We start from the raw sequence: 17,528 nt of genomic DNA, 5'->3' as shown, positions 1-17,528 counted from the left end.
GCAAGGCTTTTAGTGCCTTACATAATTCTTAAAGTTAAATAGTTTAGACACTTTATTTGAAATGCTGGTCAAAGAGCGCTTTGCAACAGCGATGCTGATCTGACCCTTTATATATATTATATATAATGTTTATTAGGTGCAAAAATACCTTTCCTGTCATTTATTCATGCTGTTGGCTCGTCTCCTCAAACTCTTTATTCAGGGGTACTTAAGAGTCGCCAGAACAATTTTTTTTTTTTTTTTCCAAATTGTAGTCACAATAACAATAGTAAATGAAGAAAATACCCGTATTTTCCGCAATATAAGGCGCATTGGATTATAAGGCGCACCAATCAGTGAATGGCCTGTTTTGAAACTGTTTTCAACAGTCAGATAAGTCAGTCAGTCAAACTTCATTAATAGAATACAAACGAACGTTCTGACAACTCCGTTCACCCCCAAAACAAGTTAGTGCATTCACAACACGATACCCTTCGTGCCGCTTCGTTAAAAACGTTTTCCTAACTCCATTTGTCACAGTTCAAAGCTTCTCATAAAACAAAGCACCAAGAAGAACCGCCTCTAAATTCGTCGACGTTCATGTCGCTAGCTAGCGAGCGCCGTTGCCTTCATTGGAATGGTGAGCGTAGAGACGCTTCTACTTGCCGCTCTCTGTTCTACAACCCACTGTTTGAGTTTGTCCTCCAACTGTCGCCGTCTCGCTTTGTTTCCTCGGAAACTCTGTTTGGTCGTCTTCGCTCGGCGCGGTTCATCTCTTCGCTTCCTCCACTTCCGTACCATTGATTCATTAATGCGTAATTCTCTGGCCGCTGCTCTATTCCCATGTTCTACCGCGTGACCGATCGCCTTGAGTTTGAGCTCTGCGTCGTAAACGTGTCTCTTGAAAGGAGCCATTTTGGGGTCTTTCTACAAACACAAGTGGTGCGGGACCCGAATTCCCCTTTACCGTTTTTACCGCTGCTAATTCTGCAACGCCCCCTGACAACGGTAGCCAGAATAACCAATATTGACCCGTATATAAGGCGCATTGGATTATAAGGCGCACCGTCGGTTTTTGAGAAAATGAAAGGCTTTCGGGTGCGGAAAATACGGTACACTGAGTTACACTTTAAGGCGATCGAGTGGAAAAAAACGTGGATTTTTAAGGGCCGTTGACTTGATCTGTACATGTGCAACCGGATCAAATCCTTATCTACGACTCCTTTGGCCGACGGCTTGAAAATGATCGGTCTCGTGTTTTGCAGCATTTAAAGGGCGATGCGGCAGTTGGCTGATAGAGCGGCCTCGCTGAGGGATAAACACACACACATTTCAGTGATTTCAAGGTAGCGCGGCGATAACCTTTTGTTTGATATTATACATAATTCAAACAACCAGACTTCTTTTTAAAAGCTCTGTCTTTGAGCACGTTGCTCCGAGATAAAGTTTACCGCCCCGCGGGAAAAAGCCGTCCATCGATTTTGAATATCACTCGTCTCGTCGGATCGCGTCCCTTTAAAAAAAAAAAAAAAAAAACAGCGAATATTAACAACGAGCTCTGCAAATCAAACAACTTCAACTTTTATTCAATCCATGTCGGGACAGAGATGCATTTGGAAAGAAACAAGAAAACCGTAATAATCCAGTGCAGTTAAAAAGCGACTTCAACTGTCAGCTGGTTTCATAAATCTTTCACCTCTGTATGACATAAGGCCTCGTCTGACTCCTCAGACCGTGGTGACTCTCATGACCAGCTCTCGTGTGCTATTGCTGGGTTGGCTGCGCGGCTCCGGCTGCCTCAGGTGGCTGAGGAGGTGGAGGATGCTGTAGGGACAGTGTTGGTCCGGCGCCGCGGCGCCGACGTTGGGGTCGACCTGCGTTCCCGGTCCTCCTCCCGCCGCCGCCGCCGTTACCACGGTCGTGGACGCGGAGCCGTCGGCCGTGGAGGCCACCACCATGAGCGAGGAGGTGGACGTGGACACCCCGACCCCAGTCTGATAGCCCTGACCGGGCTGAGACACAGTCCTGTCCACGGTAGAGTCCTTCAGGTCAACGCTGTCCGTCGACTTGTCATAGTTCAGAACCTTCCACTGCTGGTTGACGGCCTGCCAGCGGTGGAAGATGCGAAACACCGAGGGTCCTTCGTGGACGATCAGCGCTGTGGAGATCAGACATTCAATTAGGGAAATGTCAAAGTCCGAGTACTTTGCATTACGACGCAAAGTCTGCCTTTGCGGCGAGACACAAACAAGACAACTTCTATTGGTGAAATATAGCAGAAGAGAAGGACAGAACGGAGATTCCTTTCATCGTCAAACAGCGAGATTCATCGTCTTCGGAGTCGGTCGGCATAAGTTACGCCTCCGCTCTCTCGACTTGTCCGATAACATTATATCTGTCTCGAAAATTGCTTATTGATTTGTGTCGGCCCAACTCGGTATCTAGCGGACTGGAATCGATGTCTAACAAAAGAAGCGCCGCCTTTACGTATTAAAGTCTTGTGGATGGCGAATGTACGCTTTTAAATATTCTCCTGTACGCGAGCTTCACCGAAGCACTATGTAGGTATCGATGTAATGATCGCACAGCTCGCGCGTATTGGGGGAGATATGTGGGTTTTCAATATTTCCCACCATTGTTAAGCGCAGATTTTCGCAGATGAAGCATTTTGCTCATTTCCCAATGACCGTTCTTTGCCGTATTTATTCACGCCCCCTTTTTGGGCGGTCGCCCGTCCGCAACTTTGTCTCCGAAATGTGAAAGTTGAGTCTGCGCCGTTTTAAAATCCGCCAGGTGACAAGTTAAGCTCTGTAAAGTGCAGAGTTAACGATTCCACAGTCAATCGTTGCCACCAAACCGGAGACGATCAATCTGCTCTTCCTCTCACCCTGCTGTCTACTGCCGTGGCAGTTAAGAGTTTTCTAAATGTGAACTGCTGTCACCCAAGCGACGTTCTTTTTTTTTCTTTTTTTTTCCCCCCTCTCTCCCCACTCTTGTTCCTCGAACCGCTCCGGTCGCCCAAATCTGGCACTGCAACTTTTTATTTGTTAAAATATGCATGAACGCGCGCGTGTATGACGAAACCTTATTCGGTCGCCGCAAACTTGTGAATCTTCGGCGGGCGTGTTTTATTTGACACGCCGTCCTCGGTCCCCTCCATGTGTGGTCAGTGAGGGTCACTAATCCTCTTATGAAGCTGTGAATTTGGAGGCTTCCGGAAACCAAAGTGTCCAAATGGATTCGAGGTAGTTTGCAATGTTCAAAGCGTGCGCGGCCTTCGGTGTCTACCGCGCGATATGCGGGATCACCGATTCGACTAAGCACCTATGACATTATCCGCGCCGTCCCCCCGCCGAGCGCATAATATTACGTGTTCAATATTTAATCTCATTTACAAATCAAATCCAAGGATTGGAAGCGTTCCGCCGGATCGGGCATGTAAATGTAGCGCCTCACCGATGCAGACTACGTCCATGAAGCCGTACATGCCGTAGCAGATCTGGAAAAGCAGGTCTTGCCGCTGCCAGCGAGCCGACGGGCTGAACGACGACCACACCAACCAGGAGATGCTGGCCATCAGGAACAGGGAGCCTAAGATGGCCGCGGCAATCTGCACTTTCTCTATCACCGTAAGGGAGATGGCCTGCCACTTGGGGACACAGACATGCTTCGGGTCAGTTCTTTTTCATTCCCCTCTCGCCTCGCCTCGCAAAACCTGCATGATAATGTACTGTATGAAGAACTAAACGACTCCGCCGCTCGAGAAAAACATCCGCGGAAGCGGTCCAATCGTCCGTTTTGACTTCGATCGCACCTCATTTGGACGAGGCGGCGAACAAATGTATCAAACAACGTAATTGAAATGTAAATACACTCCGTTTATGTCGAGAAAAATGTATGACCTTGAGTAATGAATATGTAGTGGCGCGTTATACCGAGGTTTGAGGGGAGGCTCTTGCAATTTAGTCATTTTCAAAAGGAGTGAAATGCCACGAATAAATATATACGGACACCGAAAGCGGGGAAAGAGAATATTTTGATGTTGATGCCGAATCTCTCAACCCTTAGAACATTTTCCATCCAGCGCGCGCGTGGTGCCTCAACTCGCGGCACTTTGATACGTCGAGAGTCGAAGTCTTAGCGAGGACCCGGTCGTGACGTAATCGGTCTCGGATTAATGCACGTCCGACGTTTTGGAAGGGTCGCACTCGCACAGCGAAGTGACAAGCGTTACCCTACAGCCCGGGGCTGGAGGGAAGCAACACGGACGGTAATGTAACTCCCCGAAAAATAATACCCGTTCCGGTCCCACGGCCATCAAAATCCCCGACATTTTGACCTTCCGGTCGCTTTTCCTCGGTGAAATCTATTTCTCATTTCCGCAGCGAAGCCCCTTTCGCGCCCGCGACTCACCTGTAGTGGGTTCTTGGTGCTGATGGCGATGACCTGATATTTGTAGTAGCAGAGCTCGCAGGCCCAGGAGCCTCGTTCGCTGATCCATTTGATTAGGCAGGGCTGGTGGGTGCAGCGGACCGAGCCGCTGCAGCGACACGGGCTCAGGAGCTCCCCCTGCGGGGACAGGGAACGGACGCTCAGTCCGAGGCGAGACCGGCAAAAAAAAACGACGGCGAGCCATTCGGGGAAACGCGTGCGAACCACATTTCCGCCGCATCCTAAACATTTATTTAAACCGCCGCGCACGGAAGGCAAATAAATTCCTCAAACCGGAGGTTCCCAGATGCAGGGGGTCCAGATGCATTCCAGGAAGTGGAATAAGTAAATATCAGCGGTGTAAAAAAAAATCGATATGTGTCGATATATCGATCCGACAGCTGACGATCCGATGCATCGACACGTCCGCAAGAGTATCGATCCATGTACGCATTTTACCCGTCTATTTTTAGTCTGCTCTGAGGCGTAATTCTCACTCCGTGCTGCGGGTGGCGGTAACCTACTTTGTCTCCACCTACTTCGCTTCCCTTCCCCTCTTTCAGCACAGTCTTTCAGCGGACACACCCTCTTTGGCATAGCACTCGCATTGAAACACTCGGGAGGCGGACATTCATATGGCTGAGAAGGACGCGGACTTACACACTCCTATAGGTTTAAAATCGTTTGTGCGGAAGTATTTCGGCTTCCGCAAAAACGGGAAAGAATTGGTAAAGGATGTGGCGATATGTAAAGAATGTCGAATTGAAGCGAGCTACTGTGGCAACACTTCTAATTTGTCGGCTCACCTGAAAAGGGTTGTGTTGTTGAAGGCGAATGTTCAGAAAAAGCACAGCGCCCTGCCCGGCGGAGTACATTTTTCCCACAAAAGTTACCGAGCGGTTCGAAAAGGGCCAAAAACATATCGTATTAAAAAATCGTATCGTAGTTAAAAAAAAATCGTATCGAATCGAATCGTGGGGCCTTTTTAGGTATCGAAAAAAAAATCGAATCGATCGAATCGTTGCCTTGAGAAATCGAATCGGATCAAATCGTCATGATGGTTCTGATTTACACCCCTAGTCAATATATTAACATGTACTATGGTACTATGTGATAGAAGACTATCGGCCAGAAGAAAAGGAAAGGTGTACAAGACAGTGGTGAGACCAGCGATGATGTTTGGACTAGAAACTGTTCCAAATGACCAAAAGACAGCAGGCAGAGGTTGCAGAGATGAAGATGTTGAGGTTCTCTCTGGGAGTGACCAGGATGGAGAGGATCAGGAATGAGTCTATCAGAGGAACAGCACATGTTAGATGTTCCAGGGAGAAGGTCAGAGAAGCCAGACTGAGATGGTTGGGTCAGGGACAGAGGAGGGATAGAGAATATATTGGTGGACGGATGCTGGAATTGGAGGTCTAGATGAAGACCAAAGAGAAGATCTATGGACGTAGTGAGAAAGGATATGAAGGTCGTTGGTGTAACAGGGTTAGATGGAGAAAGTTGACTCGCTGTGGCGACCCCTGACGGGAAAAGCCGAAAGAAGAAGAAGATTAACGTGTGAAATACTGACAAACGATCTGTCGTTGTTTGTTTGTGCTTCAAAATCAGCCGGAGATAACATTTCTCAGGCCGGCGAGCACGCGGGGTTTCCCCTTCTCTTCTTCCTCTCGGTATGTTTCCATCCATGATCTTGTTCAAGGCGGAAAGAAGATCCTTTATTTGGAACGGTTAATGTCAAAAGATACAGTTACATGGAAGGACTTCACCGTCTGTCCCCTCCGTCTTATTGATGGACTGCGACACATGACTGGTTCCGCCGTGGAGGCCTAGCGCCGCGGCTCGCGCTGCGTGTTTAACCTCGAGGTGATAGAAGTCTTGGTAGTGACAAGGTGACAACGAAATCCTTCACTTCGCCATCCCGGAAGCATCCGCTTTCGGTTCGCTCTCCTCGGATAACCTCAAAATGCTCGTGAATAGATGGCGGGTGACGGCAAACACGGAAACACTTTGAACATACGGCAACGTCCCGCTGTGCGATAACAAAAAGCCCAGATTTGGCTGTCTTATTTTCTACGACGTGTATTTTCAAATTAGGTGATGGAGTTTGACAGAAAACAGGGGATGATTTGAATTCTTCAGCAGATAAAGCTCAGATCAGGGGTGTCAAACATACGGCCCGCGGGCCGGAACCGGCCCGCAAGGAGGTTCGATCAGGCCCGCAGAATAATTTGAAAGTGAAAACATGCATAAAAGACACGGATTTAATTTCTCTTTTTAAATGCAATTCAAAAATACAAGCCGCATCACTGAGACAGACCAATCAGCGGACGTTATCAATGCGCCATCTTGACGTTATCATTGCTTGTCACCACGTTGTTTCTACCCTGTTCTCTACCTCTCCGCTACTCCCGCATTAACCAAAATGTCGTTATCAAAACAGAGAAAAGTAGATATTGGGTGTAGAATTTTCAAAGAAAAATGAACTACGTCCTATTTATTTAAGGAGACGCGGGAAACCTTTGTGTTTGGCGTGTTTGCAACAAGTTTCGGTATTTAAGGAATTTAATATTCGCTTGCATGACAGCTTGCAAAGACAACTGAGCAGAGATAAGATCAACCAATCGCTGGCGGGTCGGAGGAAACAGAAGTCCACTTTCACCCATAGCTGAGAAATCAGTGCAGCAGCGGTAAAAGCCAGCGAGCTAATTGCAGGTGAAAATGTGCAATTTAATGTTAGTCACCAGCTTCACTACAAAAGAGTATGTTGGAATTCTACTGTTCATGCAACTCCATACATTTATTTTATGTGTTTGCATGTTTCATGTATGAAGTTTACACATTTACAGGACAGGTTAATACTTTCTTCCTTACACATTTAATAGCACTCTCTTTAATTTGTAAGGTGTAGGCAGGGATTCAATTTAGATTTTATGTATAAATGGTTTAAAAATCCCTTTCTTCATAAGTCTCATTTAATCTTAAATTGCATTACTATATTTGTCAATACCAATTACTTGTTAAAGTGTTGTGCCTTTGTACCATCACTGGGATCAGTTGCAATGCAAACATGTGAATGATAGAACTAAATTACACGTTTGTCTCAGTAAATACGAGGTGTTTCATGAAATGTTTTGTAAAAGGATTGTTCATTAAATTTCAAGATTTTCCTCATGTCCTTGTACTTCTTTACACCAAAACAGAGGAAAGACATGATATTTTGGTTATTGATGAATGAGTATCCTAGCATTTTAATTGTCCGGCCCCCTTGACATCTACCTAGACCGAATGTGGCCGCCACGAGAAATGAGTTTGACGGCCCTGATTTAGATCCTTCAACAGGCGCGTCATATCTTAAGGTCTCGGCCTGTGTTTCCACAGACGTTGAAATAATCATTGGACGTAACCGTTTTCAAAGGTTTCTTTTCTTTTCTCAGGTGTGAGGTCCAGACCCAAGAATCAACAGTTGTGACCCCCAGTCCGAAATGGATAGCGTTCTTCCACGGCAAAGTGCGGTCCCATGTTTTTTTGTTCTTTTTTTTACTTTGCAGACAAGCTAAAATAATAATGATACTAAAAAAAAAACAATAATGGGAAAAAAAGTAAAAGCAAGTGCTTGTGTGTCGGAGGTGGCCAAGGATTCAATAATGATTTGGTCCGATCAAAAGATAAAAAGTCAAATCAAATGTGGGGATAAATTTGCAGAAAGCGTCGCATCCCAAATAGGTGCTGATGATGACATAAGAATAGAAGAGACATTAAAAACCTCTATTAAAAAGAAATGTTCTTTTTCTCTATTCAAACAAACACACCCAGCAAAGTTTAACACTCTCATACCAATCTTTACATTAATACTTTACAACATTAGTTTTACTCATGGTGGTGTTTTTTTTTTTTCTCTCAACTTCAATAGCTACACAGACGGATCACATGATCATGTTTTTGTTTTTTTTTTTAATCATCATCATTATGTCATTGTTAATATTAATGTTAATAACGTGATTAGCGCTTCCGCCTCCCAGCAAGAAAGTCCCTGGATGCTTCCCAACAGGAGGGAGGCCTTTCAGTCTGGCGTGTCTATGCTATGTTTTCGCCGCGTCTGCGTGGGTTTTTCCTCCAAGGTTCTCCGGTTTCCTCCCACAGCAGTAAAAACATGCAGGAGGTTCTTTGGAGACGTATAAATGAGCGCGTGGATTGTTGCATGTGTCTAAATGACGTGTGAATTGTGTTATTATTATTGTTGTTGATATCAAATAAGACCATTTTCTGTCCCTTTCAAGGTATGTGATAACCCCTGTGGTTTTTTTTTTTTGCTGTCTTTATCCATCCATTATTTCCTGCTTATCCCGCACTCGGTTGTGACTGGGCGAGAGGCGAGGTTCCCGTCGGACCGATCAGCAGTCGATCGCATATCGAGACAACATCCGGGCGTTTTGTTTTTTCCAATTTATTCCAATGAACCTCCTGAACTCCACGCAGAAAAGGCCTCCGGCGGGAAATGGAACCGGGATCCACTGAGCCGCCCTGGATTTTTTTCTTTTGTCTTTCGAAAAAAACGTGCAATCCGTTTACATCAAATGACACAAACGTGATAAATATAGAAAGCACGGCACGGCGATAGGGAAGTGTTTCGTACGTTCCGATGAGCCGAGGCTTTCTGCGGCGAAACCGCCGAGCCGCTTATGTTCTCTTAAGAAAGGAAATAAAGCTGAATCAAAAAAAAAAAAAAAAATCATCCCATTCATTTCTGTAAAGCACGAACGGATCCAAAAAAGCTGGCCGGCCCTCAAATGGAAGCATTTCTAATTGACATTACACCTAGCAAAGAGATGGCGCGGAGAAACGGCGTAAACTGCCGGAAGCCTCTAAAATTACATTGGCGAGGACTCGTGGAGCTGACGTCCCTGACAAACAGAGCGACACCCCGGTCGAGGAGGGAGGGGAAAAAAAAAGTGGGGAGATGGAGGAGAAAAGGCTCATCTACAGATGGCCGGGGTGGGAGTGTATTGGCAGCGGCATCAGAACACTTCTGACGTGTCCACCGGGACTTGGGCTGCTCGCTGTGACTGGCCTGATTGCAGCCAAGAGATGAAACCTAGGCTGGTCAGCGAGCGACAGTCTGATAACAAATGTGGCATTACAGCCCACACAGGCAGAAAGAGAAAACTAAATGTCCTCGCGTTCATCGCTGGAAAAACAAAACAATGCACTGGTGTTTTAGAAAAAAAAAAAAAAAAAAAAAAAAAGGCCGCTCCTTTTTGACGGCGTTTGCCGTGTGTTTTACGTGCTAAAACATTCCCCGATGTGCATAATGAAATAAAACTAAATCAGCAATGACTATTCATATTCCTCAAGGGTTTGCAATCAATCCAAGTGAATTCCATTTTCTCCACGCCAGGGGGAATTTTGTGGAAGAATAAGCTCACTCCCGCAGAAAACCTAAGGGAGAGTGATTTTTAAAAAGGGCAACGGCATTCAGGCCAAAGGCATTTCTTTTGATGAGAAACTGCAATCCTGTAGTCATCTGGAAAAGCGGTTCCATAAACACGCTTAAGCTCGCTTTAACTAGATTCAACAGGTTTGAGGGCAAGCAGCTGTAATCACAGAATAATGACACTGAATGTCATAAAATCTCAAATGCATTTATCTATAATGACTCCTTGTAAAACATATGCGGGGGGGACGAGCCGACAATCCGCTCACCGCTTAATTGAAGCAACCTGCCTCCGGTAATAGTATTAGAATAAAAGAGAGAGAGAGAGAGAGAAAAATAAGGCTTTGTAATTTAAGTTTATGATTTCAGGAGGGGCAAAACAAAAAAAAATAAATAAATGATATGCTTATGTAACTTGTTAAATCCCCCAGAGGACATTTTGCCGCTCACAGAAGTCTTTTCGTCGTCTCACAAATAGGATTACTACATTCAGACCTGTTTCTCCGTCTTGCGCCCCTCCCCTCCCTCCGCCGCTCTTTTAATGAGCAAAAGAATAAATTAATCCAAAAACCATCTCGTCCCGGCGAGGAATAACACCGGAAACGCAGAAAAAATTAGGAGTTCTTTCTCAGCGCTCGGCAATCGAGAACATTTCAATCTATTTCTTATGTATTTTTATTCTTTTTTTTTTTCTTTTTTTCGCCGAGGCTTCGTTTAACAAGCACGAGCAAACCGTCCAAAGGCCATCTTCATCTGGAATCGAGCCCGGGTTTCTCTCGCGGAAACGAGGCGGACAAAGAAAGACATCTCATCTCGACCTGTCCTTTCCTCCGGGCGATTTCACAACAAATGGCGGAGAAGCAATCCTGCATGTGATGGAATACGGAAAGCGCGGCGCCCCGGCGCCGGGGAGCCACGCGGGAAAGAATGATGCCAACTTGACCCCTCAAGGCACCTCATTGTGCCGCAGACAAACACACTGTGCAAGTCCATTATCTGCGTTATGATTAAAGAGGGAAAGCTGACATTTTTGCTAAGCGGCGGGAAGTCACACCTTCTCAAGACGCTGCGGAGGAGAGACGGCGAAAGGTGGGACGTCGCTTCCGAATGACGCTTCGACGACCGGCGCGTTTTCTTTGTACGTCTTTTGAAATCACATCATTTCGCATTTGTTCGCCGCGCGTTTTCCGGGGGCAACGTTTATCGTCTGAGCTGCGAGGCAGACCGGCTGACCTTGAGCTTCGTGAAAATGATAATGAAAATGAAAGATCTTTGGAATTTATAAGCGAAGTATTACAAATTAATTTGGATCGCTTTATCCGATATCGACTGGCGCGCGCGGCGCTGCGTTGTGTTTGTCGGGGCACGACATTTCAAACACGAGGCGTCTGACTCCAGGATATTCGAGATACTGTGAGTCTGTTGAGCGTTCAGGTGCTTAAATGTACATCATGTAAGCCTGTCCGTGACGTCATCTCACCGCGGCGCGATCTGCCGGTTATCGGTCTCTCTCGCTGCAATCAGAAGGGTCACATTCAAACTTATCCCCTTTTGTTTTCCGTCACGGGCCGACGACCGGCGTCCCGATTTGAAATTTAGATCCGAAGAAATGCAAATGTAATTAATATTTCGACGCGCGGGGCGGGAAACGAAAGAGTAGCCACCTGCGTGACATTATCTCGGCGCTTCGGGCCCGAGAACCGTGAACGTTATTTCGCGAGGCGGTTCATGACATGTTTGTATAACGAAAGAGAAAAAATACCCGTCAGAAGACAAAGAGGATAAACCTCTTGGTCTCTTTATATTCCAACAGTGGGACGATTTCAGTATTACGGATGCGACTCACGACCGCCCCGGTCCCCGTATCCGTCCGCATCGGTCTGAAACAAAAAAACCCGTCCTATCAGTCAGGCTAAGGTTTGAGCGGACATGATTTTTAAAAGCGATACGCAGATGATGGATTTCGGGCCGGTCCTGACAGCCCTAACTCTGTCGGAGCGGGTCGAGCGGGTATCTGATGGATAATAACACAAAGGGAGACATTTCGGATTGAAAAAGACCGCAACGCTGGAAGATATCCATTTGATTTGGCTTGCAGGCTGTGCAAGCCTTATTTTAGCTCCTGTATTTGCACATGGAACAGGGTCTGTGGATTATTTTGCCGCGTCTTTTTATAGGCCGGCGCTCCATCGCGTCGCTCCACGTACAGAAGAGGACCGCTGATCCGTACAATTAATAACCTATACGGCACGTGAGCCGGTAAAAATACATGGAAAGTCAGTTCGAGACCCGAGAGGCGACCCGAGAGCGTGAATTCGACCACTCGGTGTCAAATTTTAATCGGCCTCCGTTCTGTCCGCTAAGTTTACCTTTCTGTGACACTCACCGCCCGACTCTGGGAAGACAAGGAAGATACAACTCTCGCTCCCTTCTTTACTCTGTCTTCACTATTACTGCCTCGGGGATGGCAGTGTTTTGGAGCAGCATTGTCAGATCAGATAGTGGCTGCCTTGGTCTATGTGACACCCCGGAGGCAAACGGAACAGAGGACAACTAATATCCTCGCTGCCTGCATTGCTCAGCGACCCACCGACAGTCCACTCATCTCTCTTTCCAAATGGAGCTTCATTCTCCTTGTAACCATTTACACCTCAGCAGATCCATATCTGGACTGCACCCAAAGCAGCAGCGGCGACAGCAGCAATAGGAAAGCCGGCGAGAGACAAGAACTGGCGTTATGATAAGGGGGGCATGAAATCAAGTGTGTTCGCCCCGGCCCGGGATGTAGCGAGGGAGCGTCGATAAGACGCGTCGGAGGAGGCCGAGGAAAGTACTGCGTCGTCGGGACGCGGCGCCTTCACTTCGGTGTGCTGACTATGAATTGGGAAAAAAAACAAACAAAAAGAAACAACGCGTGCACACGAGGCGCTCCGGCTCATTCGGTGTCGGTAATAATTAGAAAGCCAGAGCTCAGAGGTGGATGGTTGCACAGCATTGCTGTCGGAGCAATTAGTTGAGGGATTATAGGCCATACAAAGTGCAACGGCCATGAAATGATACAGTAAATCTGTTGCGTCGGTAGAGGGGGAAGCGGCCCCGGGCGCAGACTGTCAGACAAAAAGTTATCCTCTACACCTCGGCGGTCTGCCCTCACATTTTTATAACCTCCCTGCCTCCGCGCCATCGGGCGGAGAGAAACATATTTGTCAACGGGATCTCGAAAGCTCCGTCCGACCGCGGAACTAACACGGCCGTTTCTCTTTTATGAGAGGCCCCGCTCGCAGCAGCCATTTTGACGGCAGGTTAATCTCAGGTGTAATTGATCGGGGGCCTCGTTCTGTTAAGCTGAGCCGCCGTCCCTCTTCGCGAGCGCATCCTCCACGTGTGGAAAAAACTGACCGGAACAATAGAAACCGATGAGCGTTTCACCGCTTGGCACGACATGCCAAAATGGCTGCATAAAAAAAAAAAAAAAAAAAAAAAAAAAGGATTGTTGTAGTCCTTTGAGATGGACTCTGATATTTCTCTGTAATATCCAACTTGTAACGTCATCATCACTGAGGGGGAGACACCTCTACCTCGGCCGTGCACATTTTGTTGTTGTTTTCCCACTGGTGTGTGTGAGCAGCAGAGCAAGAGCCGTTACTTGATATTTTCATGCATGTAATGCATGTAATGAAGTGGCGGCGCTTGGCTTGGCTGTACCGACTTGTTACCGCATCCCCGTGTAGCCTCCACACTTGTCAACCGCGGGACAAGGTCTTTCATTATCCTCCCACAGCTCGCCGGAACAGGCGTTTTCAAATGGGATGCGTCCTCCTGCAGAGAGCGCCCAGCTGGGTGACTGCCCTAACAAGACCTTGGGAGCAGGGCTTTGTCACAGGGGAATAAGTCTGACCTGGATGCACCCAGGAAGAAGTGTGTGTGTGTGTGTGTGTGTGTGTGTGTCTAAATCTGCAACATGATCTTTATTTCTCCCATATTCCCCAGGGGAGACATATTACACTGCTTGCATCCAAATATATCCCAGGACAGATCCTCTGGCATGCAGGCATAGAATGAAGGTTTTAATTGGCTGGACCTGCAATGACTACAATTAAGGATGGGGTGGAAGTGGTGTGTGTGTGTGTGTGTGTGTGTGTGTGTGCCTGTACACTTACATGCTCTGGCCCTTGGAAGCAGATCCTGCACACCGGCGTCCTGAAGCCACTCTCCGTGTAGCTGGTGAGGGAGAACCTCTCCTCCAGCTTCCCCTTGGAGCAGCAGTCATCGGAGGAGCTGCTGCAGCCGCGCAGCGCCGCCGACAGCTCTGCAGCATCCACCCAGCCCGCCGCCGCCGCCGCTGCCGCCGCCGCCGCCGCCGCCGCCGCTGCCGCCGCCGCCGCCGCCGCCGCCGCGGGCGGGGTGGTAGTCCGCTCCGCGCCTTGCTGGTGGCCCCGCGTCAGGGTGTTGTTGTTGTCGGGAACGGTGACGCCTGTCTCATGGCTCTCCGCGGCTTGGCCGCTCATGGGGGTCAGCGGCGGCGGCGGCGTCGGCGTCGGCGGCGGCCCGAGCAGGAGCACCCTCAGGTCACCGAGCAGGACGCAGCAGCGGCTCTTCAGCATCCCCTGGGCGCGCAGCATCCGGCCGGCACCACAGTCAGAGCAGCGTGCAGACGCACGGAATGGAGAAAACATGCACCGGGCTCAGCCTCATCGCTACCTTCGTGTGTCGTCGGGGACGGGATACGGCGGGGAAGGAAGGAGGGGGGGGGGTGGGGTGGAGGAAGAGGAGGAGGAGGAGGATGAAGAGGAGGAGAAGGAGGGGGCAACGAGTGCGTCTCCGGGTGCTCGTTAGGTCGGGATCTCAACGTATTCCAACCGTGCAGGAGGGGTGGGGGGATCTTATTGTCTCCCGACGAGGATGTAAATCCACAAAGCAGGCAAATTCCATCGACGTAAACAAGTGTCCGAAGCCATCAAGTTCGAATGGAGCGGCTGGAAAAGAGGAGAGCGACGCGTTAGATTGATGGGGATCTGCATCCCGGTAATAAGGATCTGGCTCCGGTCCCTCGGAGTCCGGCGGCCTCGGCGCTGCGCCCGCTCTTTGCTGCATCAACTATCCTGACAGGCTTCCCTTAACACACACACACACATGCACGCCGGATGCCCGAACCTGTGTTTGCTAAGACGGACCGAAAATAATGCAAAAAAAAAAAAAAGAAAAAAAAGAAAAGAGGTTCAATCTCACGGTTCGGGTGTCCGGAGCTTGGAGGTCCGCAGGGGTCCGGACGGCGCGTCAGGTCCGTCAATGGCGCGTCTTATCCGGGGGAGAAGACGCGTCTTACCTGGGCAGCCTCGCGGATCCTTCTCCCTCTCCTTCCCTCTCCCTCCCTCTCTCTCTCTCTCCTTCTCTCTCTCTCTCTCTCTCTCTCTCTCCTGGATCCACAGCCAGACTGCAGGTCGCTTGCAAGAATATGAAGCCCCCCCCCACCCCTCCCGCCCACCCTGCAGCCGCTTGCACGCATACCGAATCCCCGGTGGTTGGGAACCCGTCCGGTGAGAAAAAAAAACCCGTCGTGGGTTGTTGGAGGGCCCCCACGTCCCGCACCGGTGCCGCGACTTCAGCACCCGGGACAGCTCCCGGACGCGTCCCTGTTCGTGGGCACCGAGGTCCGGGTCCGGGTCCGGGTCAGGTACTGCACCCCCTCCTCCCACCCGAACACCAAAGAGCAGCTGGACACATAAATCGGCCATTTAGCCGAATTACATTTTTGTTGTTGTTGCAAAGTACAAGATAATGCAGGTCAAAAGTGGCTTGAAATACATTATGCTGTTTTTTTTTTTTACCCCATTCTGTCAATTTTTATCCTTGTTGTTAATTTCGCTGTCTATTTTCTGTGGATGTATTTTGCTATCTTTTAATTGATTATTTTATCAATATCTAGTATTTATGATATTGTCATTGTTACGTTGCTGTGACAAAAGAATTTCCCCTATGGGGATCAATAAAGTATATCTTATCTTATCTTATCTTATCTTATCTTATCTTATCTTATCTTATCTTATCTTATCTTATCAAACAATGGGTTAAGCTCAAACAGGCTGGCACAAACATACATGCATGATCTAACTATGATGTGCATTATGTATCAAGATAAAACACATCCATTATGGTATAAATCTGCTGTAAATGTTGCACATCTCAAGTCAGTTACATTTATTGTGAGAGTTTTTTTTTTTTAATAGACTGTCATCGCTGAGTTACTGCCTATAAATCGTCTTCATTTAGCTGAGATGCTACCAAACTCTCCAGGCCTGTAAGTGTTAACAACACCATCCCTGAGCGGAATAAGAAAAAGAAAGTTGGATGAAATAAATTTAATACAATTCACACACAGGTGATTAAATCATGCAAATGTTCCATTTACAACAATATTTAAATGTAGCTACTTTTTTATTGTGTTTCATAAATCAGGATACAATAGCCTATTCTTTAACATTTTAAGATCATGTGGGAATTCCTAAAAATGTGTTTACATCATGGTATTGGGGTGCAATTACCTATTTTTAAAATCCAAACTATTCCCAGCGTAATTTTTTCATTTTAATTTCAAACAAATATCAATATTATCTTTGGATTTGAGTCGAGTATTGCATTCTGATTGACACTCAGTGGTACGACAGCCAGTCATTTACAGTTAAAGTAAATTTCTATGTCAGGCCGTCTTTGTTGACGCGTCGAAAGGCCTGCGCTGGGCAGATCTTCTTATTGGCTGTCGGTCTGATACTGACTTAAACAGGCGGATCTGATTTTGAAGATAAGAACATTATATTCCACACCGCTATTTCTCTGCTCGACATCGTGCATCAGTAGAGTACACGAACACCTGCGGGCTATATTTTGCTAGAAGGAGGACTACCAGCATGGTGGATCAGAACAGAGCTTAGCAAAGATAAAAGTATTCTTTGCATGCTATGTTTAACCGCCTCTTTACCACATTCATGAAATATTGGACTAGTGTGGCTTTTGCATTCTGGTACTGACACAGATCCAGGCCCCGTTCTAGTTAAAACAGGAGAAAGTCTAATTTTGAATGTGAGCATCATGCCAGAAAAGCTCAGACTGGGACATCTAGATATTGAAATATTTCTCCAAATGTAGAAATAATCATACTATGAAAAGCCCTTTTAATGCTACTCTTACAGTGCATATTTCAAGTCTTGTTTGGCACTGCTTTGGCTGGTGAGGGCGAGTTGTTGTAAATACCACAGTGCAATGTAGTGTGATGTATGGGTGAATCAATTTATTTGGTGTGCTTTTTTCTGTTTCACTGCCAGTATCAGTAGCTTTGAAGAGACTAAAAAAATGGGAAAATGTGCATCTTTTGAGTTGTGTTGACAGACGTTGACTGCAGAGTGTTTGATTCCCTGCAGTTCTGTCTTCAAGGATTCTTGTTTTCCTTGGTCCGGAGAAAAAAAAGACATGATGGAATCACCTCCCGTCTCATCTTTAAAGGTATCATGTTGATCTATGCATAGGAATGTCTTTTTTTCTTCTGTTATTTTAAGGCTTCTGATATTAAATAAATGAAACGTCAAGTCGTGTTTCAGTTGAACGGTTTTTCTTGCAGAGTTAAACAGGCGTTATACGGTTATCATCTTATTCTGTCGGTCAACTGCGGATTGGCAAGACTGGGATGAAT

At 47.2% G+C, this 17,528-nt stretch overlaps 1 protein-coding gene across 1 annotated transcript; it reads right to left on the bottom strand.

Moving 5' to 3' along the window:
• Positions 1 to 1,540: 1,540 nt before the first annotated feature.
• LOC147235086 (E3 ubiquitin-protein ligase MARCHF4-like) lies at positions 1,541 to 14,586 on the bottom strand. The gene is made up of 4 exons (XM_086145930.1): positions 14,005 to 14,586; positions 4,393 to 4,548; positions 3,436 to 3,628; positions 1,541 to 2,137 (listed from the first exon to the last, which is right to left on the bottom strand). Exons 1-4 carry the CDS (start codon positions 14,518 to 14,520, stop codon positions 1,707 to 1,709), a joined length of 1,296 nt encoding a protein of 431 aa, XP_086002056.1. The 5' UTR covers positions 14,521 to 14,586; the 3' UTR covers positions 1,541 to 1,706.
• Between the last annotated feature and the right edge of the window lie 2,942 nt (positions 14,587 to 17,528).

This window comes from Fistularia commersonii, chromosome 4 (assembly GCF_037954325.1).
Source record: "Fistularia commersonii isolate RoL2024-O1a breed Wild chromosome 4, RoL_Fcom_v1.0, whole genome shotgun sequence".
NCBI lineage: Eukaryota > Metazoa > Chordata > Actinopteri > Syngnathiformes > Fistulariidae > Fistularia > Fistularia commersonii.
This window is presented reverse-complemented; position numbering and strand designations above follow the sequence as displayed.

Bases quoted from the DNA above. Each gene is read 5' to 3' on its own strand.
- LOC147235086 (XM_086145930.1), bottom strand. From the start codon at position 14,520: ATGTTTTCTCCATTCCGTGCGTCTGCACGCTGCTCTGACTGTGGTGCC. The intron at 4,549-14,004 runs GTAAGTGTACAG...CTGTCCCCGCAG, and splicing joins GCTTCCAAGGGCCAGAGCAT to GGGGAGCTCCTGAGCCCGTG. The intron at 3,629-4,392 runs GTGAGTCGCGGG...TGTGTCCCCAAG, and splicing joins GCACCAAGAACCCACTACAG to TGGCAGGCCATCTCCCTTAC.